The sequence below is a fragment of the Anabrus simplex genome, chromosome 1, assembly GCF_040414725.1.
Source record: "Anabrus simplex isolate iqAnaSimp1 chromosome 1, ASM4041472v1, whole genome shotgun sequence".
NCBI lineage: Eukaryota > Metazoa > Arthropoda > Insecta > Orthoptera > Tettigoniidae > Anabrus > Anabrus simplex.
In genome coordinates this window covers 1,052,747,710-1,052,774,731 of record NC_090265.1, presented here as the reverse complement: position 1 = coordinate 1,052,774,731, position 27,022 = coordinate 1,052,747,710, and the positions used below count along the sequence as shown (strand labels likewise).

General features: G+C 39.9%; 1 protein-coding gene across 1 annotated transcript in view; it reads right to left on the bottom strand.

Annotated features, from left to right (window-relative positions):
* Positions 1–27,022, bottom strand: part of RpL17 (ribosomal protein L17) — a 75,376-nt gene that overhangs the window by 37,570 nt on the left and 10,784 nt on the right. The window contains exon 3 of the mRNA XM_067137080.2: positions 6,751–6,885. Within this exon, the coding sequence (XP_066993181.1) occupies positions 6,751–6,885 (135 nt within the window). The remainder of the gene's footprint in view (positions 1–6,750; positions 6,886–27,022) is intronic.

Below are 27,022 nucleotides of genomic sequence, written 5' to 3'. Positions count from 1 at the left end.
CTTTTAGTCACCTTGGGCCAAAATTGTAGTCATAACATTGTGTCAAAATTGTGGTGACACATTGGTCTCACGCAGCCACTGACACTACCTTCCAGCTGTATAGGCCACTGACACTACCTTCCAGCTGTATAGGCCGCGTGAGACCAATGTGTCACCACGTATCCTAGCACAGTTCTCACCTTCCTGACACACTGGTATACGTCTGTCTCATTAGCTCATGAACTACTAAAGAATAAAACTCTTATATTTCGAACACTGAAATCTAATCGGAAGTATAATCCAACTGATGTTACTAAAATGAAGTTAGCAAGAGGAAAGACAAGAGCCCAGGAGAGTAACACTGATGTTGTTGTTCAGAAATGGCACGATAAAAGAGACGTCTTAATTTTGACAACTAAACACACTGGTGAGATGGTCACTATTCAGAGGAGGGATGGTGAAGAGCAAAAACCACGGAGTCTTATAGAGTATAACAAATACAAACCGTACATTGATTTATCAGATCATAAAAAGAGCTATAGTACTTCCCTGAGACGGAGTAAAATGGTACAAAAAATAGCTATAGAGATATTGATCAGCACAAGTATAGTAAATGCCATCTATATTTCCAATCAACTTGGGAATGAGAGTATATCTGTTACCCAGTTCAAAGAGGACATTGTTGAACAGTTAACAGGTACCGGTATCAAAAATTTTCACGTTCCCTCACAAGTACCAAAGAAACAGGTATTACCCCACCGGCTGGAGGATGTAGGCTGGCAGGGAAGACAGAGATGCAGTAATTGTTATGAAGAGATCCATCAGGAATCAAGAAGGCCACATGCCATGAGGAAGACTCTACAGTCTAAGTTCAAATGACCAACCTGTGAAAATTTCTTCTGTTTGGACTGTTTCTTCAAAGTGCACAGATTTGTAGTGTGATTGTGATTGTAAAACACAGTTTGAATCATATTTCTTCAGAAAGTCTCATTTCTTATACTTTAAATTCATATGCAAAAAGTGTACCAATTTTGTGATGTGATTGCGAATTAGACAGTTACAAATATTTTTTCTAGAAAATTCATGTAACTTTTTTGTCCTATGTTTTCAATTTGTCTATAGGCCTAGACCCTGATATGAGACAATGAACAATGAGTACACTATACAGTACAATATTTTGTTATTTGATCACATGACACGATCAGAAAACAATAAATAATGTCATAATTTATTTATTGTGGGTGATAGATTACAGTGACGTACAGACTACGTGGTGCCACATCGGACTCGCAAATGGACAGGCCAAGAATAGATTCATGATGTACTGGCCACCTATTTTCATTTAACATACGTTTACATGTCAAATGTGATGACAGTATGGCACCACGGGGCTCGAGACAGAGTGCGCAGAGTCCACAGCGGACTCACGCGGCACTCAAGGTGTTAAATGGAGCTGGAGTGGCAGCAGTGTTCAGAAGAAAACTAGGGCTAAGGGTTAACATCTAGTTCATAAAAGAGCAATCGTTAAGCGATATTTCAAATTTGTTCGAAAAACAGTTTTAGAGTAATGAATATTTTGGTTTTCACGATTTTGCCCCTGTTTCATACCCTTCCTTAGTGAGTGCCTACATTGTAAGAGCAATGTATCCCCAAAATTTAATTTGCTTATGTAGGAAACTTTTGCCTTTTCACTTCTTTTCAAGAATCAACTTAAGTGGAATTTCTAAAAACAAAAAAATATGTTTTTTACAAGAGATTCAAAGTACCAATTTTCATGCCATAACATCTTCAGTTTTTTAGATAGAAGTATCCTCATAAAAGATATTCAACCCGTTTTTCATTCCTTCCACCCCCACCACATTAGATGGATTTTGCAAAGAAAAAAAAATACACATTTCTTTGTTAAAGGATATTCCAATTACAAATTTTCATATCTGTAACATTAGTTTTTGAAGTACCGTATTTTCTCGAATAATTAACGCCCTTCATAATTTATGCATTCCAATATTTTTGGGTCCAAAGTGGAGAAAAAAAATGTTCCCGTATTTGACGTACCCACGTTATCAAACATCCATCACGCATCTACGGATGTGTTTCGAAATAAATGTCAACTACTCGAAGAGCAGCCTTCCTATTGCGAAACCAGGCATTTCAAATACTGGGCAACGTGCTGCCATCAGCTGGTAGGAAATACCACTGCACTACTTCAATGAGTGAATCAGCGCAGTAGTGGCTATTGACACACTATTCCAGTCTGGCACAAACATATTTTACGAGTGTTTCGGGTACAGACAAGGGCTTTCTGTGATCTAAAAACTGTTTGTTAGTATGTTTCAGCCTAACTGATCACTGTGAGTTTATACGATGCAGTATTACTCAAATACTTGCTCAATGTAGATTTTTTTTTGCTAGTTGCTTTATGTCGCACCGACACAGATAGGTCTTATGGCAAAAATGGAATAGGAAAAGTCTAGGAGTGGGAAGGAAGCGGCTGTGGCCTTAACTAAGGTACAGCCCCAGCATTTGCCTGGTGTGAAAATGGGAAACCATGTAAAACCATTATCAGGGCTGCAGACAGTGGGGTTCGAACCTACTATCTCCCGAATACTGGATGCATTTAAGCGACTGCAGGTATCAAGCTCGGTTCAATGTAGATTAATAAACAGTTTTGAGATCAAGGAAAGCACATGTTCCGCACCCGAAACACTTTATATGTTTGTACCAGACAGGAATAGTGTGTCAATAGCCACTTCTGCGCTGATTCACTCACTGAACTAGTGCAATGGTATTTCCTACCAGCTGATAACAGCACGGTGCCCAGTATTTGGAATGCCCAGTTTTTCAATAGGAATGCTGCTACTCTAGCAGCTGACATTCATTTTGAAACACATCCGTAGCTTCATGATGGATGTTTGAAAAAGTGGGTGTCTCAAATATAGGAACATTTCTTTTTCTCCACTTCGGACCCATAAAAACTGGGATGAGTAAATTATGTAAGGGCATTAATCATTCGAGAAAGTGCGGTACAGTAAAATACCAGTATAACAAATATTTGGGGACCTCAGAATTTAATTTGTTATAGTGAAATTTTGTTATACTGAAATAAATCAATTCTTAAGAATTCACCCCTTGTTAAACCTGATGACGAATCTATGCTATTTCAACATGAATTTGCATATAAAAAACCCTAATACTGTATTAAATAAGAGAAAAATTAGGATACATATATGTACATGAAGTAATGATATAAAGTACAGACTTTTTATTTGCGTTTCATTTATAAGTAATTAATCCTACATAATGACGTTCAGTACTGGTACACCAAAACTGAATAAGATCATCATCTTGTGCTGTTGAGTAGGCAACCCGCTCGTCAGAACTGTAATGTGTTTGCTTAACTTCCCCCGATTTGTAATCGGGTAGTTTCGCCTGTGTGCTGTATAGTGTGTGCCGCCTGGTATTAGCTGTATAGGGACATGCAAAATATGCGGTGATTAAAACGGGATGAATTTCCATTATATTTTGAAGGAAAAAGATGTTATACATAAGCAAAAAGGCTACATTTTAATTTGTTGTACTGAAAGTTTGAAATTCGCTACAATGAAATATTTTAACACACATTAAATAGAGAAAAGTTAAGGGGCCTAAAAATAATTTCGCTACTCTGAACATTTCGTTAAACTAGTGTCCGTTACAATGGCATTTTGTGTATCATCCAAATTAAACGTTAAAATATACAAAAACTAAAACAGTCAACAGAGTAAGACGTAGATAATAAAATAAAAATTAAGATAACAGGCCACCATCTCTCATAAAATGGATGAGGTCTGCCGACTGCTTGTCATCTCATAGGATTGAGGGAGATAGTACTCCTGTTAAATTTTATATACTACAGCGCAGATCAGCCAGGTCCACACACTCCATAAGGATGTGTACCAAGGTAAGACGACCACCGTAAATATGCACCAGGGCGAGGCTTCTCCCTTCAGTAAGTAGGAGTGCGTTGCTATACCGTGGCCAATACGAAGACAACATAATACAGTTGCCTCTCAACAATAAAACCCGGCGACAGGAAACAAACCAACAACATGCAAATTTTCAGCCAAGGTAAGGGCACGGAGATCGGAGCGTCTGAAGAAGTACTGGGAGGACCGCAAAGCCCAAACAATCCCTTCAAAGAGACCTGAACGATGGACCTACTTTCCTCTTATCTTGAGACATGGTAGATATAGTTTTCACTGTTCTCGTGGACACACAATGTAAAATGTCTTCAACTGATGGCCAGACACGCATCAATTTTTGAAAATGAGACAAAGTCTCTCACAGTGCATGGGCACTTGCCGGTGGCTCCAAGTACCCTACGCAGTGGCCTCCATGGTATGCACTAGCCATGTGTCTTGGTAGGTGTGCTATTTACCAACTGAATAGCCCAACTTAGCACACTGGGGCGAAACAGTTGTAACCAGGAATGAGTTAGCTGGAAAAGTTATAATGTCCAATAACAGACCAACTATATTGGTATTAAAATGCCTTTGTCGGGAAAAAAACTTATCTAAAGTTTCCATATCCCTGCTGGATAGATTTTATTTGAATACAGTCAAAACTGGTTAGGATGTTTTTTGTAGGGACCAAAAAAAAGTCAAAGAGGGAACATGCTAAAAAAATTGAAAAACTATTTCACTGTTAAATTTAAGGTTAGGTTTGAACGTAAAAATAATTATGATAAAAACAAAGAAACAAGTGTTTACGATTAATATAATATTAATGAAATAAATAATACATTTTAAGAACACCAGAACAGCAAAACTTCAAGGAAAAACGTTCTTAGAAACGAGAACTACACGCTTACAATTATGTTTTAATGTTGTCACTGGAAAGTACAACATCTGGGCGATTTCCACGTTTCACGTGTTGTTTAGCGTTCTCTTTCTCAATAAACTTTAATTTTTCATCATCTGTAAACTGTCTAGTTTTTTTCTTCTCCATAACTTAATGTCCAGCAAACCAGTATGCATAAGTACAGTAGGCCTAATAAATTTACCTATGTTGTTACACAATTCATTTACAAACATAAAAGTAAGCACCAACATGTCAGCTGTACAGTAGGTCCAATTTATGTACATAAGTTACTCAGACCTCTTTCAGACTGCGCAGGAGTAAAACGCATGTGTGTACGCGTGGGTGCACCAGCTTCCGCTAACTTACATAACGGGTTGAATGGTGCAAAACTTCCCGCACTTTCCAACGGATAATTTTCAACACACTTTTCAGTGTGGTAATAATATGTACCATCATAGTCTTCATTTACACTTAAGAAGAAAATACAAAAATAGTTCACATGTTGTGTCCTTTACATTTCGTTAGAGAAAATGGGTACAATTTTGAAGATACTCTCTCAATAGCGGGTCTAAATGATGATATGCTTTCCCAAACACGAGACCACTGGTATTTCAGACATTGAAGTTCTCAATGTTTATTTCGGGTTCCGTAACGACTGTTTTGCATCACACAGGAAAAGAAAAAAAGCACACAAAAAACTTTTAAATTGAAAATGATAAATACTGTATGTCAAATGGGTGAGAGCGAGCCTACTTTTGTTTATCGTCTAAATCCATTTCTACCTTCTTATAGGTACACTATCGGGTTCTGTACTGATGTCGCAAGCACGGTCAATCTGTTGTGTATGACTGCGGTATATGCATAAAAACTAATGTCCAATAACAAGTAACAGTGGGCATGGGACCGTGAATCATCACGGACTGCCTGCTCAAAAATTTCTCCCGTGCACTTTCTCTTCACCTCCGCATCATCTGAAAGATTCTATTTGAACAATCCGTTCTTAATTTAGGCCCAGGCGGACCGGCAGCTAAGCGTAGAAGCTGACCGAACCCGCACCGTCTGAAAGAGGCCTCACGAACGTAAAATTAAGTACCAACACGTCAGACGCAAAGAGAATAAGACTGGCTTGGTACTGACTCCCCCTTAAGCTGTACGCCAACGCGCTCCACAGCCGTGAAATTATGTTCTCTACCAAATCCTTACCCAGGCCAGTTGTTGCTTGCAACGTGGCCGGGATCGATAATTTAAAATGCTTATGGTGGGAGTTACGAACGTACTAACGAATGACGTAATGTGCCACCCAGGTTTCTAGAGCTTGTATTCAATAGGACACATCCTGGGACTTCAGAATAATGGCATAATAACCAGAGAGACGCGCTAGAGAGGGACGTCTTAACCAGTTTAGACTGTATTGAACTTCTGTAGTAAATAAACATCCGGATCAATAATACAAGAGCCAATTAAAAAACTCATTCCATAAACAATACTCAAAATTTTTCATATTTGCAGAGGTTCAAAACAAAACTTCTTCCTCCACTTTTCAGAATCTTTGCCAACCAACACTACATGACTTTTACCACCCGTACTGAATAAAGTTATTTGTAATTAAGTAAGAATACGCTTGTTCTGCCTTGTAATATTATCTGTCAAAATATTCCTCATATAGCTTAGGATTGAAGGACCTGAAACAAATCTGCGAGTACATCTAGTCATTTAAATAAATCAAATACTGGCCAATCAATGCACCAGAACTGACAACTGCCACGTGCATTTGTTGACAGTGGGCTTCAACTTCTAGCACACTAATAACAAATCTAAAATCATATAATTAGGAGACTAGTACCGACTTCAAAAGAAAATTTCCCCTTAGGACTGAAGAGGACACAGGATACAGATACTAATACAATAAGATTGAAGACCGAATATCCACACCTGAGCACATCGTCCCACACCACCATTGAAACGACGGAACGGAACACATTCTTTGTGCTCAACAACATTCTTCAAATAGCGCACAGCTCGCCTCAAGGTCATTCTTCTGAGAGCCATTGCTGTTTCTCTTGTATTCTAAAAAAGAAACAAATAGGCAAGTTAAAAATCACTAGTTTTTCATAAATTCGAAAACTGAGCACAAATGTTACATCAATATATTTCTTTGGCTACAGCTTTAATAGTACACAAGAACCTCATTTATCCGGATTAAATGGGACCAGAACTGATCCGGATTATTGAAAATCAGGAAATCTCAAAAAACAAACACAGTACGTTATAATAATCTATTAACAGAAGCTGTACAGTACTACAGTTTTTCCACAGTACAAAAAAATACAAGAACATTTTTCTTACATTTACGACTTTTATGCACTAAAATAACGTGCGAGTTTTTTCTGTTTTACATCTGTATAGCATTTGCATGTAGCACAATCACGAAGACTAACATCAGTTCTGCCGGTGTGGTTTAGGCTGGGATTGTAAACAGCCCATCAGTTTGTCCAGCTGCATTGTTGCCTCTCCACGAGTCATTGTTTCTTCCGATGGAGCGCTGGTTTCATTTTCGAATTCACCATCGCACTCGTCATTACCTGCCGAGGAAAAAGAGGAAATAATTTGTCATTATGCCGTAGCCTGAATTACAGCCATTTACCTTGTTCTCATCTATGTCCAAGCTTTCGGGAATGCGTGCAAATGTGTCAAGGGACTCAGAAGAGTCCACAACTTCACAAACCTCTGTGGTAGACGCACAGATAGAAGGCCATAGATGTTTCCAAGACTTTTTAATTGTCATTTCACTAACTTGGTCCCAAGCAGATGCAATCATATAAATAATGTCTTTCATATTCATTGATTTCAATACCAAAGTTACACCATATTCCCCCTCTTGTTCTATCAGTTTGCTGTGCAGCTGCCTCCTGTATAACCGCTTGTTTTTCAATACACCCTGGGTCCATTGGTTGCTACAGAGCTGTTACATTAGGTGGCAGAAATTTCAATGATATCACCATTGACCAATCCTTCCACTCCTGGATGTGACGGCGCATTGTCAATGGCCTTCAGTGGCAAACCTAGTTTCGTTAAAATTCATTTTACATTCAGCACTAAGACTTCTTGGAAACAGTATTTGGAAGTTCACTGTCCATCCATGTACTCTTTTGGGATGTGTAAGAAACCAGCTAGGGAGATCGATTCACATTTTTTTAAGAGCACAGGGATTTTTTTATTTCCCTATTAACAGGAGAGGAAATTTATGTCCTCCAGATGCACTGGCGCATGCCAGAATTGTAATGAGATCTTTACTTCTTTTATAACCCCTTGCGAATTCATCTACTGTAGACGCTAGTGTCTTATTTGGTAGCATGCAATAAAACACCCAGATTCATCGGCATTATATATCTGATCCAGCGTTAAGTTATCGGAGCAAATAATGTATTGAATTTCCTTTATGAAACTGTCAGCAGTGACTTTATCTACTGAAAAAATTTCACCAGTCACTGAAAGCTGGCATATGCCATGAAAATCTTTTCACCTTTCAACCAACCCTGACTAGCTATGAAGTCAAGATGTCCATTTGCTAGCTTGCTGTTTAAACTAAGCGCCTTTTCTTGTAAAATCGGTCCGGAAATCGCAACACCCTGCTCTCTTTTTTCATAAACTACATGAATAATACGTCATCTAAAGATTAATTTCTTACTTTCTTTACTGTGGCACGCTTCTCTGAACTATCTTTCATCATCATTTTAAAGCAAAAGTCTTCAGTTTATTTTCGGTTTTTCTTCCTATCAGACACAGGTGAAGTCCCTACGCCATAATCTACAGCAATATTTTAATCAAAAGTTCTCCTTTGTCCAGCCTGTTCAATGCTTCCAACTTTTTGCCCATGGAAACAACCACTTTCTTCTGGTTTGAAGCCATTTCACGCTTACTCAAATAATAAAATACTGCACAGGAAAATACTGTAACTGTACGTGGTGCTATCCTTCAGCTACTGATGTGGTCTCTCACAGACTACTGGATATGACTACTCATTCCCTTCCTCTTTCATAGTCTTCAGCAATTGTACAGTGGGTCTTACTGAGCAAAGATGTGAACCCGAGATAACATCTGCTGAGGCAGATGAGTGTCAAGACTCCATGTCAGCAGAACAGTCAATAAAAAAGTGATTGATGAAATGACTAAACAGTGTTTACCGAGCAGCATAGCTCCACGTGCTGAGGCACGTTAGTAGTGCGTTGCGTTCAGAAGAATGTGGGTTTGAGTCCTACCTCAACCATTCTCAATTTCAAGCGAATGCCGAGACTGTACCATTGATAGATCGTGGCCGAATTACTTAACTATCCTTGCCAGAAAAGAGATTCAAGAAGAGTTGATCCCGTAAAAGAAATACTGTACAAGTAAAAGTAAATTTTTATTATTTTTGATCCAGATAAACCGGACATCTGGATTAATGAGGGTTGGATAAACTAGGTTCTTGTGTACTTCAGTTATTCACTTTCAAACGAGTTTTAAAACAATATTTCAAGAAACATTTAATAGGCTTTAAAATAGATGCAAAGTACCTTCCATATCTGAGCAGAAGTTTTATTTTCAACTATGTTCCTAAAAAACAAAAACAATTTTCAGTAAAACCTCAAACTCCAGCCTAGACGATTATAGCAACACATTTTATTTTTTATTGAACAGTAAGACCCTTAGTAACAACACACTTTACAAGAGAACACTTGAATAATAAGCAAAATACCAGTTACTTGCAAAGTAGCCCATTGAGCTCTGCATATTCTTTGGTGTGAAACTGCATTAGGAGTGGGGTTATTTTGAAGGAAATACAGTGACTCTTCACATGATGAAAATTTCTTAGTTACGAGAGCATTAAAGAGTTAAATATACATGAAAACAATGTATGAGTTAATGCTATATCACACCTATCATAACAAGTGTGGAAAGCCTCTGAACACTGTTCCGAATGTAGTGGAACCTGGCATTTTTGGCACAATCAGCTCACTTCAGCTCTCTTCTTGTGCTTTGTGCAAATTTTACAGGCTCTGGAGGGGAACTGCTTTGCTACAGTGGGTGGAATATGTGTATGGAAAAGAGTCCAAACCAATGGGATTATCAGCCAATGAAGGCTTCCCTGAAATTCATTGTTGTGGAAGACTGACACGATTATAAATTTCTTTGGCTATATCTACTCTGAAATCAGTGTACTACATCCTTTTCATAACAATATTCCGGTAGACAACATAGAAATTGAGTGAGGTCATGTCCAACATACAGAAAAACAGTTTTGAGTAACCATTCACTGTTCGACTTACATGAAAGCCACTATGGCCATCTAGCGAGAAGTCGCGTGGATGGAGTGAAAGGAATGCTAGGCCTGATGATAAATATCTGCTTCATCCGCAGTGACTCTTGCGAACTGAGGCGCTGTCGCGAAGTTCCAAGTTTCAAAGTGGTAGTGTAATTGTGCTTTAGTTACACATTAACAATAAATACTGCATAATGAACAGTTTAATAATGAACATGCATCTGTTTCAGAGAGCTTGCAGTCTGTCATAACTAATGTTTGTAACTAAGAGTATAGTATCTGTAACTTGTGCCGTACCTACAAGCCGCCGCTACTTCTCAACAGACGCAAGTAGTAGTGGTGGTGATTGTTTTAAGAAGTACAACTAGGCAACCATCTGCCCGTGGGTGGGGGCGGTAGAATAACACCCTGTCGTAAGAGGCGACTAAAAGCGGCCCAGATGATCTAAACTTGGAAGTGTGTGCTGGCGACCACAATGCCCTCAGCTGAGTCCTGGCATTGCTTCCATTTACTTGTGCCAGGCTCCTCACTTTCATCTATCCTATCTGACCTCACTTGGTCAACTCTCTTTCATGACTCTGAAGGTATAAGGTTGTGAACCCTAGGTAGACTTATTTTCACACTCTTCATGGCCCTTGTCTTTCTTTGGCCAGTATCATTTTTTTAAAGCTTTCTCTCTGATTAGTGATGATAGACAATGGTTGCCTAGTTTTACTTCCTCTTAAAACTATTATATCCACCAGCCAACCACCATCCATATAACACTAATAAGAGAAAAAAAAGTAGAGGAACCCAACACCTCCAAAAAATGAAGGTATCAACCAAAAAAAGTCTAGAGCCACAAAAGGCATGAAAATAGAAGACCCCCTAGGCCTTGATACCATCAGGGTCAGAAAAATAAAAACAAGAGTTGACCAAGGGAGGTTTGATAGGATAGATTAACCTTTTACGGTCTAACGTCTAGCTCACCTTGACATGTTTTGTTTTACACGAGAGGTTATTTATTGAAGTTTGTTGACCTGATTGAGGTCGATCGATATCCCTGGAGTTTATAGACCAAATTTTTATACACAAAAGAAGCCGTTCCGTTATCTCCATGGATATAATACGAGATATAATGTAGCCATGTGTCGTGGTTATCCACAGCCTGTCAGCTGTGTTTACAGTGAGTAGTGCTGCACACGTGTTGTACTAGGCATGTTTATCTGTGAAAGCGAATTCTCTCTGTTGAATTTGCGATATAAAATCGTAAAATATGAAGAAATACGTATGCACGTTTATTTAGACAGCAGTGATTCGAGAACTGTCAAGTGAAGATGAAGGTGTAGTGAGCTCCAGCATTGCAAGTGAAACTTCAGCGATCGGATCTGTGTGTAAAAAAAGCACGGAATGATCCCGGACCTTCATATGCTGTTTCCGAAGATTCGCAAGAGGAAGTTCCAGTGACTGCTACAAAAGCAAGAAGACACACGAAAGTAATGGGCCAGGGTGGACGAGGGGATACGGCACACGCCAATGATGACGCTTCTCAGGTCAGGGTTGATAATTTCAGTAAAAGTGATGCTGAACATACTTCCACACATACAAATGGGAATATTAATCGGCAATAGTGTTCACCGGAATGTAACATTTCATGATGGTGAGCCACCTAGATTAAGTTATTCATCAGGTCAGAAAACTAGAGGACCACAGGTTCTGCCTAGATGCATCCATCTACTTCAGTTTATTCTGTTGTTCTTTCCTCCTGCACTGACGACGAAAATTATTATGGAAACTAATTCCTATGCAATAGAATGTATGGTAATAATCATACTAATAATAATATAATCACTAATAAAAATTCTGAGTTTAATCTGACTAGGTAAAAATGTGCAAAATTAATTTGGACCATACTGTTGGAACGTGACAGAAAATTAGACTGCGAAGGGTTAGTGAGGAGTACGTCACAAGTGGAAGCAATGCCGGGACACAGCTAAGGGCCCCATGGTCGCCAACCAACGCTCCCAAGTTGAGTGCACCCGAGGCTCCTTTTAGTTGCCTCTTACAACAGACAACATAAAAGCAAGTACTTCATCTGGCCCAAGAGCCTCCGTGGCTCAGGCTGCGGTGCGCCAGCCTCTCATCGCAGCGTTCTGTGGTTCAAATCCTGGTCACTCCTTGTGAGATTCATACTGGACAAAGTGGAGGTAGGACAGGTTTTCCCCCGCGTACTCTGGTTTTCCCTACCATCATTAATTCCAGCCACACACTCCAATATCATTTCATGTCACCCGTCATTAATCACTGCCCGCAGAGGAGTGAAACAGGTTTCGGCAGCTGGCACAATTCCTACCCTCGCCACTAGATATATATATATATATATATATATAGAGAGAGAGAGAGAGAGAGAGATCGGGCCAGCTAGGAAGACGTCTCATCGCGCACACGCTCTTTAGACGATCCAGCGTAGCACATCCAGTCCTAACAGAGCTCCTGCTAAAAGGACAGTTCAGTGCATAAGTTTACACTCAGCTGTCACGCGCTGCTTTCAAATTTCTCGTTCTTTAGTAACTGTGGTTAGTGGTGGTGTACGTTAGGCCTGTCTGTGACAGTATGGAAGGCGTTAAAAGTAGCCTGCATCGAAAGATGCTAAAGAGTGAGACTCGCGCAGCAATCTAGAACGTTATAGACTTTATGGGAAGGGAGGCAATGGAAGAAAAGTTTGTGATAAATTGTAAGGAAGTGCAGGAAAGAGTAGCAGCAGCTGTTGGAATGTCAGAAAGTTCTCTGGCACGGATTAAGAGCGAAAAATGAAAAGCGATGTAATTAGGAAAACATGTGGATAGTCTGTCTGAAACACCAAACAAACAAAAAAAAAAAGAATGAAAACACAGAATGTTACAGGACTGGACGACTTTGACGAAGGTGCCGCGTCGTGTTGTTAATAAATTTTATTTAATTGAAAAATGTTTACCTACTGTTTAAAAAATTCGTGCAAAGTTAGATTTAAAGCTCAAAGGATCCAATACTAGTCTCAAGCGAATGCTTCGATCACTAGGACATCGTTAGAAAAATCTAACACTAACAAGCGCATCCTAATGGAAAAACATGACAAAATACAAGATATTTGTTTATTTGAAAAAATAATGCTCAGTATCGGACGGAGGATTGGCCTATAGTGTACACGGATGAAACCTACATACAAACACCTCATATATCCAGCATATGTAGACCCTTTACGGTGTTCCTTTTATGAATTATATTTTGTTTCTGTACCTGAAAAACATTATATTGTTATATATATCATCATTAACTCACATTTCTTATTTTACAAGAGAGCTAGGGACAAACGATAATATAGTCTAACCCTGCTTCTCGCTCGTGGCAAAAGTAATTATTATTTGGTTTCATCTTCTCTGGGGTACGTTGAATTAATCATTTCTCTGTGCTTTGTTCTTTTCTTAGTGCCCAGTATTTCTTCATTGTTTATCGTCTCCTGAGAATAGATTTGGCTTTTAATGTAGATTTGTCTTGAAACCTTATATTTTCGTCTTTAGTTATTACTTTAGCTGTTTGATCGAATAGTGAATTTTCTGTAATTTTCAATTCTACTAGGTCTTTTTCAGTTTATTTAAACCAGTTGGGTTTGTTTTGCGGTTACAGAAGAAGTCAAAGATTCGTTTGGTTAATCTATTAAGAGTTCATTCTGAGAAGAGGACCGTAAAAAAATTATTTTTCGTATAGTACCTGAGAGTTCTTTTAATTTTCTTGTAGTGCGTTTCATTCCTGATGTATAATATCTTATTATTATTATTATCCACAAATTTTACATGATGTGGCTCAGGTTATGAAGCCTGCTGTTATACCAAAACAATGTCTAAACCGTACATCTACAGCGTTGAAAAAAGTAAATTTTATATCTAATTATAATTTAAAACAATGAATACGCAAATTGATACACGAAAAAGATTGACAGCTAGTACTGTATAGTCCGAGGTTAAATTATATTTTAATTCCTTGAATCTATGTATCATCTGTTAATACTTCTAAATAAATTCATTTCGGCCAGATGTGTCTGTAATTTACAGCTGGAAGGGAATTCCACTAACTGAAAATCTGTGGATTGTTACATGTCAGTTATAACAAATATTTCGGGTCAACTGTACATCGCCACAACACCGAGCAAGAAGGGGAAGTCTGCGTTCTCGCTCCCACGGCTCTGCTTTCTCACTCCCACACTTCCCCTCACCGGCTGCCTTCCTAGCTGGCCCGATCTCTATTTACCAGATACTATAATAGATGAATCATGGCTGAGAAGTGATATTATTGGTACTGAAATTTTCTCACGGAACTGGAGAGCTTATCGTAGAGACAGGATAGGAACAGTGGAGGGGGAGTTTGTAAGTTACGAAAAGTTAAGGATGAGAAAAATGCAATTCTAGGTGTAAGGCTCATCTCTAGATAATAGACAACTTTATGTTTTTGGGGTGAACAGATCCGGAAAAGGTGGCACTGAAGCTGATGCGGAATTATTTGATAAGATAATCTACTACGTGGGAAATGAAGCAGAAAGACAAGTGATTGTATCAGATGGCCTCCATTTAACAAATGTCAATTGGGAAGGAAATGCAAATGACAGGAAGCTTGAAACAAATGGTAAGTTAATCCAGAAAGAACAGCTGAATCAGAAACTGATGGAATCAACTAGAAGGAAGAATGTTCTGGGCACGGTACTGGTAAAACTTGATAACATCTTTAAAGAAAATTAGGTACTACATGGTATAAGGGATCACAAAAGTGTTTTCGTTGTAGTTAAAATTAAATGTGATATAAAGGAAAGTTGTAGAAGTAGGACTATTGGGCAGTAGGTTGATAAGACAGACCCTATTTTTGAAAAAGGAACTATGATCCGTGTAAAATGGTAAATAAAAACCTAAAAGTCTGTGGGATAGGTTTAAAACCATTGTTGAGGAATGCTAAAAAAGGTAAATATCCACGATAACTGAGAAATGAAGTGACCAAGGAGGAGGTGCAGGGTGGACAGAATTAGTCAGGAATGGTTGTAGAAGTTAGGAGTAACTGAAGGAACTTACTAGGAAATTGATATGAGGAAAAAAAAAAAAGTTAGCTAAGAATAACATGTCGAAAAACATATGAATTTTAGTTAACAGTGGAAGTGTAAGTGATAAAAATCATTGCTATCCGTATTGAAGATACTGAATGTAGGATGCTAAAAGGTTAGTTTTTTCCACCTATTCAATACATATAAATTTTATAAATTAGGAATTTATTATTGATTCCACTTGAGACATGTTTCGCCCTTCATTGAGGGCATCATCAGTCAAAATATCACCTCCAGGTAAACGCACGGAATACCCATTAATCTCCATCCACACTGACCAGTCTCCGTACCGATCTGGGCACTGCAACTGAAAAACTTCCAGCTTGATGCCTATAAAACCTCATTTGCCTATGAAATATTTCCCGACCCCCGGTGATTTTAACTAAAATAAACTGCTCTACATATTTCTGAAATGTCAATACTAATTCCTTCTTCCAACCTCTAAAACATCAGGACGCACTTGGTACTAAAAATTTTTTATCCTTGCACACCAGCTGCTCTTGTGTAATTATGTATATATTTGTAAATTCTCAGCTATTCAATTAGTTAATGTAATTACTATATAGTTACCAACTATTGACATTAGTTTTTATTACAAACATTTACGCTGAATGTTATAATGTAAATATTTTTAAAACTTTATCTCAACTGTTCAATTGAACAATGTAAATACTGTATAGTTACCAACCTTTGACATTAATTTTTGGTTACAAACATTGACGCCTAACACTACACCTTTTCTCCCTTAATTGTTTTAATGTAAATATTTTTTAACTTTTTATTTTCCTATGATTGCGTCAACTGTTTCTCCAGAGCACCACTGCCGAACTCTACTATGTTAATTTTAGGCATTGGTGCCGACTCTTCATCTATAAACCTATATGTTCAACCATCACTTTTGTACAACTATTTCCCATACTTAATTTTTGTAATTGTATTAATAATATGTATTAATTTGTACATGTCAACTACTAACCAGTTACCTGATTTTTTACCTTGAGGTGATATTTTGACTGATGATGCCCTCAATGAAGGGCGAAACATGTCAAGTGGAATCAATAATAAATTCCTAATTTATAAAATTTATATGTATTGAATAGGTGGAAAAACCTAACCTTTTAGCATCCTACAGTGGAAGTGTATGTATAGGTACTTTCAAGGCAGTGCCAGGTTCCAAGGAGGACATTCCAGGGACCATTAATGAACAAGGGGAGTGTATATGCGAGGATTTACAGAATGCAGACTTATTCCGTGAGCAGGATGTCAAGATTGTTGGATACAACAATGGCAAAGTGGTGGTATACAATTTCTAATCACTAGATCGTGTGCCAAAAGCCTGGATAAAATTCTAAGCTCTGCGGTGCTCAAATGGAGCGGGGGCATATGATGCTGTTGATGGCGATTGTCCGTTGCATAGCGACATTAAGCCTTGAGCAGATCCCTTGGTGCTATTCAACAGGAGTAGGGTTGTGCCAATACCGGGTTCCACCCTCTCCCTTCATACCATCATATGTCATGTCATCCATTTCATCTCGTTAACTCCTCTGATGAGGTTGACGTTAGGAACGGCATCCGGTCATAAAACTTGCCATGACAGATTCATCTCACCTCATACACGACCTCGTAGAGAAACACGACAAAGGTTGGACAAACAAAAGATAAATTCAAAACACTAACAGATTTTTGAGGTTGAAAAATCTTTTTTGTTTGTTTTTATTATAGTTCAGCTCTCATTTAGTTATTTCATTTGATATTTTTGTACTAAACTATTCACAACAGACCACTGTTCAAAATACAAAATATTTAGTAAGTTCTGGCAAACCAAGAATCGCCCACGTCATCAAATTTACGCTATTTTTTCAAATAAGTATAATTGGAAATGACACTGTTTTACTTATATTATTATAGAATTGAAAATATATAAAACGGCTTGAACTGAGTGTGAGATTCCTAAGTATTAAATACAGCATGAAAAGAAATTAAATAAACAAAAAAGTAAAATAAATTTATGGGTTACACCACACGAGTCCCTGTTACAAAATTTTGCACAAGTGTCGGAGGGTTAATTCATACCAATGCAGAACATCGTTAACATGGAAATATTGTTTGTGTTATGTGGCAATTGTTTTTGTCACTAATGTCTGAAGGTGTAAAACCGTGAGGTCATCAACCTGTAACAGGGAAAATTGTAGATGATTTTCAAAATTAAAAATTAAAAAAAACCCATAAAGGAACAGTTCCTTGAAGAATCAGATAAGAGGGAGTAATGAAAGAAGGAAGGACTCGCTTTACATTAGATACCCTAATATCACAGTCTGAAGAAAATTTAACGTGAAGGCCTTCCATATCAAAAGCTCATAACTGATTAACAGTAACATTACATTGACCATTGTCTGTTGTAATGTGCTTTGTCTCTTCTGCTGCCACTCATCTCTGATAGATGGGATTACCGTTGCATCCCAGGTAAAATAGCATGCTTGAATATCGGCGGAAAGTAACTTGGGATTTAACTTTGCATATGCTATGCGACTGTCCGTCAACGGGGGGTATTACAGCTAATTTATGACAAATAAGCGAAAATAACATTCACTATTTTGAATGAATACTTCAGATTGTAACGTTCTTCCACACGGAAGGACCCTTGTGCCGTTCCTTATTCAGTCGGTGTGTTATGAGCGGTGTGAAAAAGCCGTTAATGCGGACAGTTAGTAGGCGCAATTTCAGTGGACTTGGACATATGTATACTTCTGGCTTAGAGGAAAGCAATAGGAAACTGCAACACTCATTTTCAATGCACACCTCTTCAGGTACGCCTAGACCACCTGTGATAGCTGATAGAGGAACTGTTCAGTATCCAACCAAACTTTGGGCCCAGTACACAGCACAGACACACACATCCAAAAATATCCCATTGCCAAATAATAAAAAAGTTCTACTTCAATAATACATACAAAGAACGCAATTCTTTGCATTAAATATAATGCTACAAGCATCAACGGTTTTCTGATAAATGTGCTTTCTTCCAGCTGTGCTTGTAGAGGACGGTGGGGGAGTTCTGCCACCGTGGGCAAAATTGCCCCCAGTTGAATCTGAATAACCGCCCGTCGAACATGTGTGCAAATAAGCGTGATTTCTAGCGGATGACTACCAAAACACTGCAAGGTATGTCAGTTTCCTGTAAGCAAACACGTTTCACTTGGAGATTAACAATCTAAAATCATCCTTTTATCATCTTATTTTGTGACACCAAATAAATTGAGCTAAGAGTAGTTTAAATTAATGATTGTATGAATAAGTATTTTATAATAAATTTTTGTGTTGTTCGATTTGTTGGTCAGGTGCCATTTCGATCCAAAGACAGCCATGTGCTAACGGGGTAATGCCGACACAGGTAGTGGTATTCGCCCATGCAACTTTCCGGTGGGCGCAATTATATTCTTTTAATTGCACATGCCTCAAAACAGACTAAGAACACAAAAGAATAAATGGACTGCGGAGGATTTGCCGAAAATTATTAAAGCAGTGAATGACTGCCAAGCTGTTAAAAGGGTGTCCAAGACCAACATACCTAGGACAATATTAAGAGATGGACTCAAAGACAGTAAATTAGAAAAACCTGCATTGGGGTTAAAACCTTATTTTCTGAATAACAGAAATTCGTGATCACCAGTTGCACCTATCACATAATGTTTTATGGCTTTTCCATCGTAGAACTTCCATCATCCCGCATTTGATCTGGTAGAAGCAAATGGATTCCTCATAATTTCAACCGGACGACAAAGCTGGCTAGTCCAGATTGGGTTTAGGGTTTTTTAAAGAGAATTTCTTACATATATACAATATTAATACAGCCAAATAGCCACATGGTGTAAGAGAAGATTAGTATACTACATAATTACATTTTTAGTTAGTTTGATTTGCATACTCGCTTAGTGACTTTGATGTTTTAACACACAATTCCAGGCGATAGCATTCGCAGCCCTTTCCACACAGTCGACATTTGCGTTCGCATGTTGCGTTTGGTTCGTGAAATGTGGTGGTGGATGGAATTTTTTTCCCTAGTTGCTTTACGTCGCAACGACAGATAGGTCTTATGGCGACAACGGGATAGGAAAGGGCTAGGAGTGGAAAGGAAGTGGCCGTAGCCTTACGGTACAGCCCCAGCATTTGCATGTTGTGAAAATGGGGAACCATCTTCAGGGCTGCCAACAGTGGGGTTCGAACCCACTATCTCCCGGATGCAAGCTCACAGATGCACTTCCCTAACCACACGGCAAACCCGCCCGGTGGTGATGGAATCCATGCACTGCCATCCTCGTAAAGATCCGTTTCATTTTAAAATTTGCCTTAATCCAATTCCGGTCTATCATAGCTCCGGTGCCATAAAATTCTGGCCAAATTTCTTCTCTACGTCTTTGTAGAGATGTCAGTAACCTCTCAGAGGCCTTCGTGTTCAGTAAAGTAAAATGTATCCAGAGATCTTCGGCAAGGGAACTTTCTCTTGCCAGAAGGTAAGTCTTGATCTTGTCATCTTTGATACTCCGAATATTCATTCGATGAAGAGTGCTTTCAGTCTCGCTACTGTGTACAGATTCTTTACAGTAAAGTACATCCAAATTTCAAAGCCGTACGTCAGTACCTGCATAATTTTAGTTCTGAATAATGTCACTGCAGTTTATAGACTAAGGGATCTAATATAGCCCATTTCTTTCATTGCCACTATTGCCTGTGTTGCCTTCTCTGCTACATGCTTTATATAACATTTACCACTTGTTTGCAATGTGATCACTAAATATTTAAAATCTGGCGTAATATTGATTTTCCTCCTCTTGATAAAGATTTCTGCCGACACGGGCTATTCCTCCATTCCTAAAAACCATCATTTTAGACTTAGTACCTATGAAAGCCACATTTGAAGAAGCAAAAAAGAATCTATGTATTGGAAAGAACAATGAATTGTGGTATAGAAGCATATATTGCTCTAAGTGGGCCCAAGCAGAATGCAGTGGTCAAAATTTTCCTGAAAACGAAGGTTTGTGACTTTTGTTTGTGTGTTTGGCATCCAAGACTATCAGTATGTTGGCCTATCCATTAAATTCGCAGACGGCGCTATTACCCCACTAGTATGATGGAACTGTAATCGCTGCATGGGCAATACCGCCGCATTTACAGTTTTACCAATAAATTAAGTTAACTAATTTACTTATACTGCACAAACTAAGGAACTTCTGTATTTTGTTTCTGACTACACTAAAATATATCAACACGAAGTGACATCCTTAAAGTGGCGTCATTCCCTCATCCTCCCCTACTCAGCAACTTGATAATTCGTATCATGAAGTGTGGTGATAGAAAGTGGGTAGGGCATACTAGGGGCCTGTTTCATAAATGTTAAACATATCTAAGTGTCCAAAAGTTGAGCATAAGTTACGAGTAAGCAGGGTAACAGGAAATAAGACCGCAAATCGCATGACATATGCACCTACCAACCTTACATGTTCGCTTTGTATAGGAAAGGGGTGTTCCCTGCTTTGACTAGCGGCGTAACTGCAAGGTAAACACAGCCAGCGCCTGTGCCCCACATTCCCTTAGTCCTGTTTGCCCTGTTATAGTGTGCAGAGTGTAGCCTTGTGGTGAACATGACAACATAATGGCATGACGACGCCATTTAGACCGTTGTGCAGGGTAGAATACTTGGCCGCCTGGCAGCAGGCCAGACACAGACCAAAGTTGCCGTATCCTTGAATGTGCAACAAAGTGTCATTTCCAGGCTTTGGAGAAGATTGAGACACAGGAGATACCAGGTCGACTAAGGGTAACCACCCCACAGCAGGATCGATATTTGGCCTTAACAGCCCGACGAAATCGGAGTGCATCTGCAGGACAATTGTCGGCAAAGCTTGCAGCCGTCTGAGGGGTTGCCGTTTCCCGGCAAACTGTGTACCAGAGGCTCAGAACAGCAGGGCTGTTTGCCCGACGTTCAGCGGTGTGCGTCCCGTTCACTCCAGCACCGAGACGGGCCCGTTTACTGCGGAGCCGTCAACATCGAAACTGGACAGTGAATGGAGGCATGTGCTCTTCACAGATGAATCCCGCTTCAAATTGCAGAATGATTCCCGTCTCACATTAATCTGGAGAGAACCGGGTAGCCGATACCACAGGAACATAATGAAACGGGACCAGTATGGGGGTGATGGTGGCGTCATGAGTGGGGCGCCATTATGTTGAATGGCTGTACGGACCTGCACATCTTCATGGGTGGTCCGAGGAATGCTCGTAGATACAGGGATGAGGTACTGAGACCACATGTTCGACTCTACAGAGGTGTGGTTGGTCCAAACTTCCTCTTAATGGAGGATAATGCCTGACTGCACCGCGCTGCTCTGGAGGATGAATTTCATTGCATGGACTGGCCAGCGAGGTCTGCAGATCTGGATCCCATAGAACATGCCTGGAATGCATTGGGGCAGCGAATTTCATCCCGTCAGCCTTCACCAAGGACCCTCCAAGACCTTCGCATTGCCCTTTAGAAGGAATGGGATCGACTGCCACAAGAGCACTTGGACCATTAGACAGAGAGCATGCCACGTCGCTGCGAAATATATGTGACCATTAGGGGTAACCATACACCCTATTAACAGCGTATTTTGTTGTGGAAGACATTGTCAAGCTTTGTTAGTTGTTGTCAAAGGTGTACCTTAGCTATCACAACCTTTATGACACTGTTTTCATGGACAAGTTGTGCGAGTCAGCTTCCGTTTGTTCGGCAATCTCTGACATTCCTGTCAGGCGGTACGGCTTCGTTTAGTGATTATGCTTAATAACTTTTGGACACTAGTGTATTATAAGACGCTTGCTCCTAATAGCTTATATAATAACATTTTTGTTTTATAAAGTTAGAAGCTTCTAATTTTAATTAAGAAGTTATAAAACTTGTTTCAGTAGCATTCCTAAATTGGTTTCATAAATAAATTATAGGGCTCATAAAATCACTGTTAAAATGAACCACTCTTAATATGTGTCACATGACAGTAAAGCATTGCCATTGGGTATGAACTTTCTAGGTTATGCAAAGGTAGGGTAAGAGTAATGCTGTTCAAGGAAGCAATTCCAAGTAAGTTAAGAGTACAGCCTAGTGACTGAATATTAACACCAACATGCCTAAAAGAAGCAAGAAGCAAGACAAACATCTGAAATACCACAGTCTTTTAAGGAAAATGTACACATTTAAGACCGATCTGTTTGAACAGTCCAGCACAACAGTAACAAAGGAAACTCACTGCAAAGCCTGTCCTCGATCTCCATGCTGTAAGTTGTAGACGTTCTCATCCTCAGATTTTGGAGAGCAACACACAAAAAACTCCACTATTCAGGTTCAAGCCTGAAATGATTCAAGCAAGGAAATCTCTCTTTTAAGACACCGAATGCACACTCACAACTCTCGTAGTTTTTTGTGGTCATAGAAATATTCTTTGAGCCTGGTTGCTTTCAACTCTAATTATGGGTGATTTTAAGCAGGGTTTGAAAGAATAAATCAAGTCACCTGAATGGATCGCTCCTGGAAATGGTCGCCATCCTCCTTCCATCCTATGGAAAAGTTCACCGTTAGGTAAAAATTTTGCCATCGCTTGCACTACCTGGCCAATTTGCGTAGGCATAATAAAAGTTGTGGCAGACACCAGAAACAACCATCACATTTATGGAATGACTAGCAAATGTACCCATGCTTCGCTACAGTATTCTACATTGTATACGGTTTTCTCCGTAAATTACTGTAATGGCAGTGAATAAGATTTTCTTAAATTGCATGTCTCTTAGCACCATTCGGGAAACAAAACAGAGAGGACACTCTACATTGTTTCAGATGTAAGGTAGGCATTGGGGAAGTTGTTGATAATGGCAGGCCACATTTCCTACTGCCAATCACATCAGAGTTCGGGAGCTTCTACTATAACGGCAAGCTCACTTAGCAACCCCCATTCAAAGGAGTTTTCATTACAAAGATGGGCCGCTTTACCTAATGCCAGTCACAATTGAGTTGAGAGATATTTGATTATAATCCAGAAATACAGCACTATCTTAAGTATCAACAATCAGGCACGACAATAAGTCATACGACCAAAGTTGTAGATTTCTCCAAATTGAACGGCGATTGTGCTATCTGATTTGTGATACGACTTGCCGTTTAGCCACCAATTACCCCAAAATGAATGTCTGCACAGTCATTAAAACTGCATCCATATTTCAATATTTTCTGGGGCCAAAAGTTATGCATTTGAACACCTTGGAATTTTTCCTCAAAGAAAAGTGTGTCCCGGTTTCGAGATTGCACTCACATACATACGGAGTAAAGGAAGAAAGTAATAGTTAAAGTTGAAATTAATAAGAAATGGGATTATTACTGAGGATAGCCAGATGATATATATGTAAATACCAAGTGGATGTGAAAATGAAAATGAAAAAAAAAAAAAAAAAGTCAATTAGTAAATTGTGATGGTATAGGTTATGGACATAAGGCAGTAACAGAGAAGAAGTTTGGCGCAGGGATTCTTAGGTAAACAGATAAGATGATTTAAGGTGTTATTACTTAAGCCTAAAGAAGCAAGGCAGAGGCAAGAAATTAAAGCGGAAAACAGAAATAGAATAGAAATACAGTAAAAATTATAGCAAATGCCAAACAACACCTCAGGGTATGAAATAATGGACTGCACTCCGCTGTTCTGTTCAAATATTAACGACCATTACTGCTATTCAAAAACGATTCTATCCTCCAACGTTATTCCACCAATATCGTGCAGAATGGCGAATTGACGCCTCTCTTTCTATCCAAGGAACAACCACGAGTTTTCAGGAATTATGACATAAATGGCAATATGTCACTTCCCTGCTGGCAAGCAGTCAGAGATGTTGCCACAGTAACCTGTAGGTTCGTTGTCGGTCTGTCGGGCACTCAATGTAGAGCACGAGACCCGCAGAAAATAGATTTTCTCCATCATTCGAAGAGTAAGCAAAATTATGTTCATAACAAAAAGTTGTTTATGATGAGGGGACGTTTCACATACAGTCCACGGATTTTGAAGCAAATCATTAGTATAAGAGAAATGGAAGAAAACGATTCTGGTTTTCCTATAAACCTCCCGTCTAATCAGAGTTTTTTAAAGTCACATGCATACCAAAACCTTCCCCGAGATGAATATACTCTAAATATGAAGTTTGGTCGAGATACATTGAGTCGTTTCGCCGTGATTGTGGAACAGACTCGAAAAATAAAAACCCCTGATACGGTCTGCCTCCCATATGTCCAACCCCTCGTCCACATCGTGGGAGGTGGGCAATGGCATGAAGTAGGGGATTGCATGTAGGAGTGATGTACAGCGGGGACTGCGTATGCCCCAGGACCACTACGGTAGCTGTGAAGGTCCTTCAGGAACCCTGAAAAAGTGACGGCTAACGGGGCTCTGTTGAAGTCCTCAATAGCTGGCCATACACGGAAAGGAATTGTGACAGACGAGGCCTTTTGTGATGTGTTCCGACAGGCTAGGACTGCTCGTTAGTGAGCGATATCAGTTCGAGGCGTTATTTGCTACAGGCGAGACCTGTTATCAGCGCCTCTACGGAAAGACCTCACCCCACAGATCAAGACTCTTGTAAGGAAAGCATGGAGTGGACGAAGGCACTGCTAGAGAAATTTATGGAAATGTATAAAGAGCGGCCGTGTCTCTGACAAAACATGAGGTGTCGCAATCAAGCGTTCTTCAGTACCCTCCTTCAGCTTAGAAGCTAAAATATCCACATTAAATGTGCTTTCAACTAGACTTCTCCAGTAATAGCTACACAAAACAAGTCATTTTTTTTACTAGTGGCTTTACGCCGCACCAACACAGATAGGTCTTATGGCGACAATGGGTTAGGGAAGGGCTAGGAGTTGGAAAGAAGCATCCGTGGCCTTAATTAGGGTACAGCCCCAGCATTTGCCTGGTGTGAAAAAGGGAAACCACGGAAAACCATCTTCAGGGCTGCCAACAGTGGGATTCGAACCACTACCTCCGGATGCAAACTCACAGCTGCGCCCCCCTAAGCGCACGGCTAACTCGCCCGGTAACCAAGTCATTACGTATGTGTTATGTATGTTTGGTATTCGGCCCGAAGACTGGTTTGATCCTCCACAGCTATGCCAACAGCAGTCATAGATAGGCTAGGCATCACTGAAGAAGCATACTAGGGAAATGAGGAGTGAGGTAGCTTCCCGTTGCTTTCCTCACCGAGTCAGAAGTTGCTCACATATCAATCTGCCAAGCCCACTGACCCTATGATTGATATTTTCATACCATTCATACCAGGGACTGTCTGCATAAGGAATGGTCTTACTAGCATCGCTCATACCTCAGTCACTTTCATACTGTCAAAGCCAAGGACGAGACAGACAGATCAAACATTTAACGTAATAACGGGAAAAATCCACTCATGCTTACTTTTTTTTTTTTTGCTAGTCGCTTTACGTCGCACTGACACCGTCTTATGGCGACGATACGATAGGAAAGGCCTAGGAGTTGGAAGTGGCCGTGGCCTTAATTAAGGCACAGCCCCAGAATTTGCCTGGTGTGAAAATGGGAAACCACGGAAAACCATCTTCAGGGCTACCAACATTGGGATTCGAACGCACTATCTCCCGGATGCAAGATCACAGCCGCGTGCCCCTGACCACACGCCAACTCACCCGTACATGCTTACCTAACAGTATATCATAATCGCTGTGGTCCATTCGTAAATAATTCTTAGACAAGTAACAAAATTGCTCTAGCCCATACCAGAAGACATAGGGCACTGTAAACACTAAGTCCTGCCAGTAAAGGCATGCAGGAGACATGTCAGTAAGCAAACAGGAGACATTGGTGGGGAGAGTTTTATAGAGACTGACAAGACGAGAAAGAAGAGCCGGACGAGTTCATTTTCTCTCAGATCTTGTATTAGACTCATGTGACTAAAGCTGTCTCGCTCTCCTATCCATGATTTCACCCACTTCGATCGATTTTTCTGTTTGCACGATTTAACATACCGGTATAGCAAAATGCACATTCCAACAGCTGCAACAGCAATTTTTCTTTTCCTCTGGACACTGTCTGCTTCGATGTCCATCGCACAGTTCTAAGTACGGCAGACCCGACCGGGAAGGATTTCAAACTACCTTGAAAGGCCAGCGAATGAGGTGTGGCCTGCCGAGAACAAAGAAATCATTCCATTAACGGGAGGGTCTGAAATGTTGACAGATTATGTTGCACAACACGACAGGCTTGGTGTCACAGCTGATGGCAAGCAGCAGGCCGAGTCTCTGAAGGTCACGCCTGGCAGGCGGCCTGTCGGATCTGGCCCCAAAGGCAAGGCCTGCAAAAAATCTGTCCGTGTATGGCCAGCTAATGCCAGATGCGGCGGAGAAGGCGACCTTTGGAACGGCAAATCTGGCAGACGAGGCAACCCTTTTCCCTTGGGGTTGAAGAAATGGGGGAAACCACTGCCTTGTGGTGAAGAGGGATCTTCAAAGGCTAAGGGTGACAACCCCTACAGAAAACGGCAGGCTTGGAGGCTCAGGTGGCAGCCCTACTAACAAACTCGGGTGCTGTGGGCTAATAACTCGCACATTTTAAATCTACCTATTAAAGAAACTGAAGTGAAACAAAACCAGATGGATACCTTGATGACAAACTTTGGCCCAAAACGGAAAATGAAAATTGGTTGTTGGAATGTTAGAACTTTGACAAAGAAGGTAAACTAAAACAAGTTGAGAAAGAGATGCAAAATTATGGCTT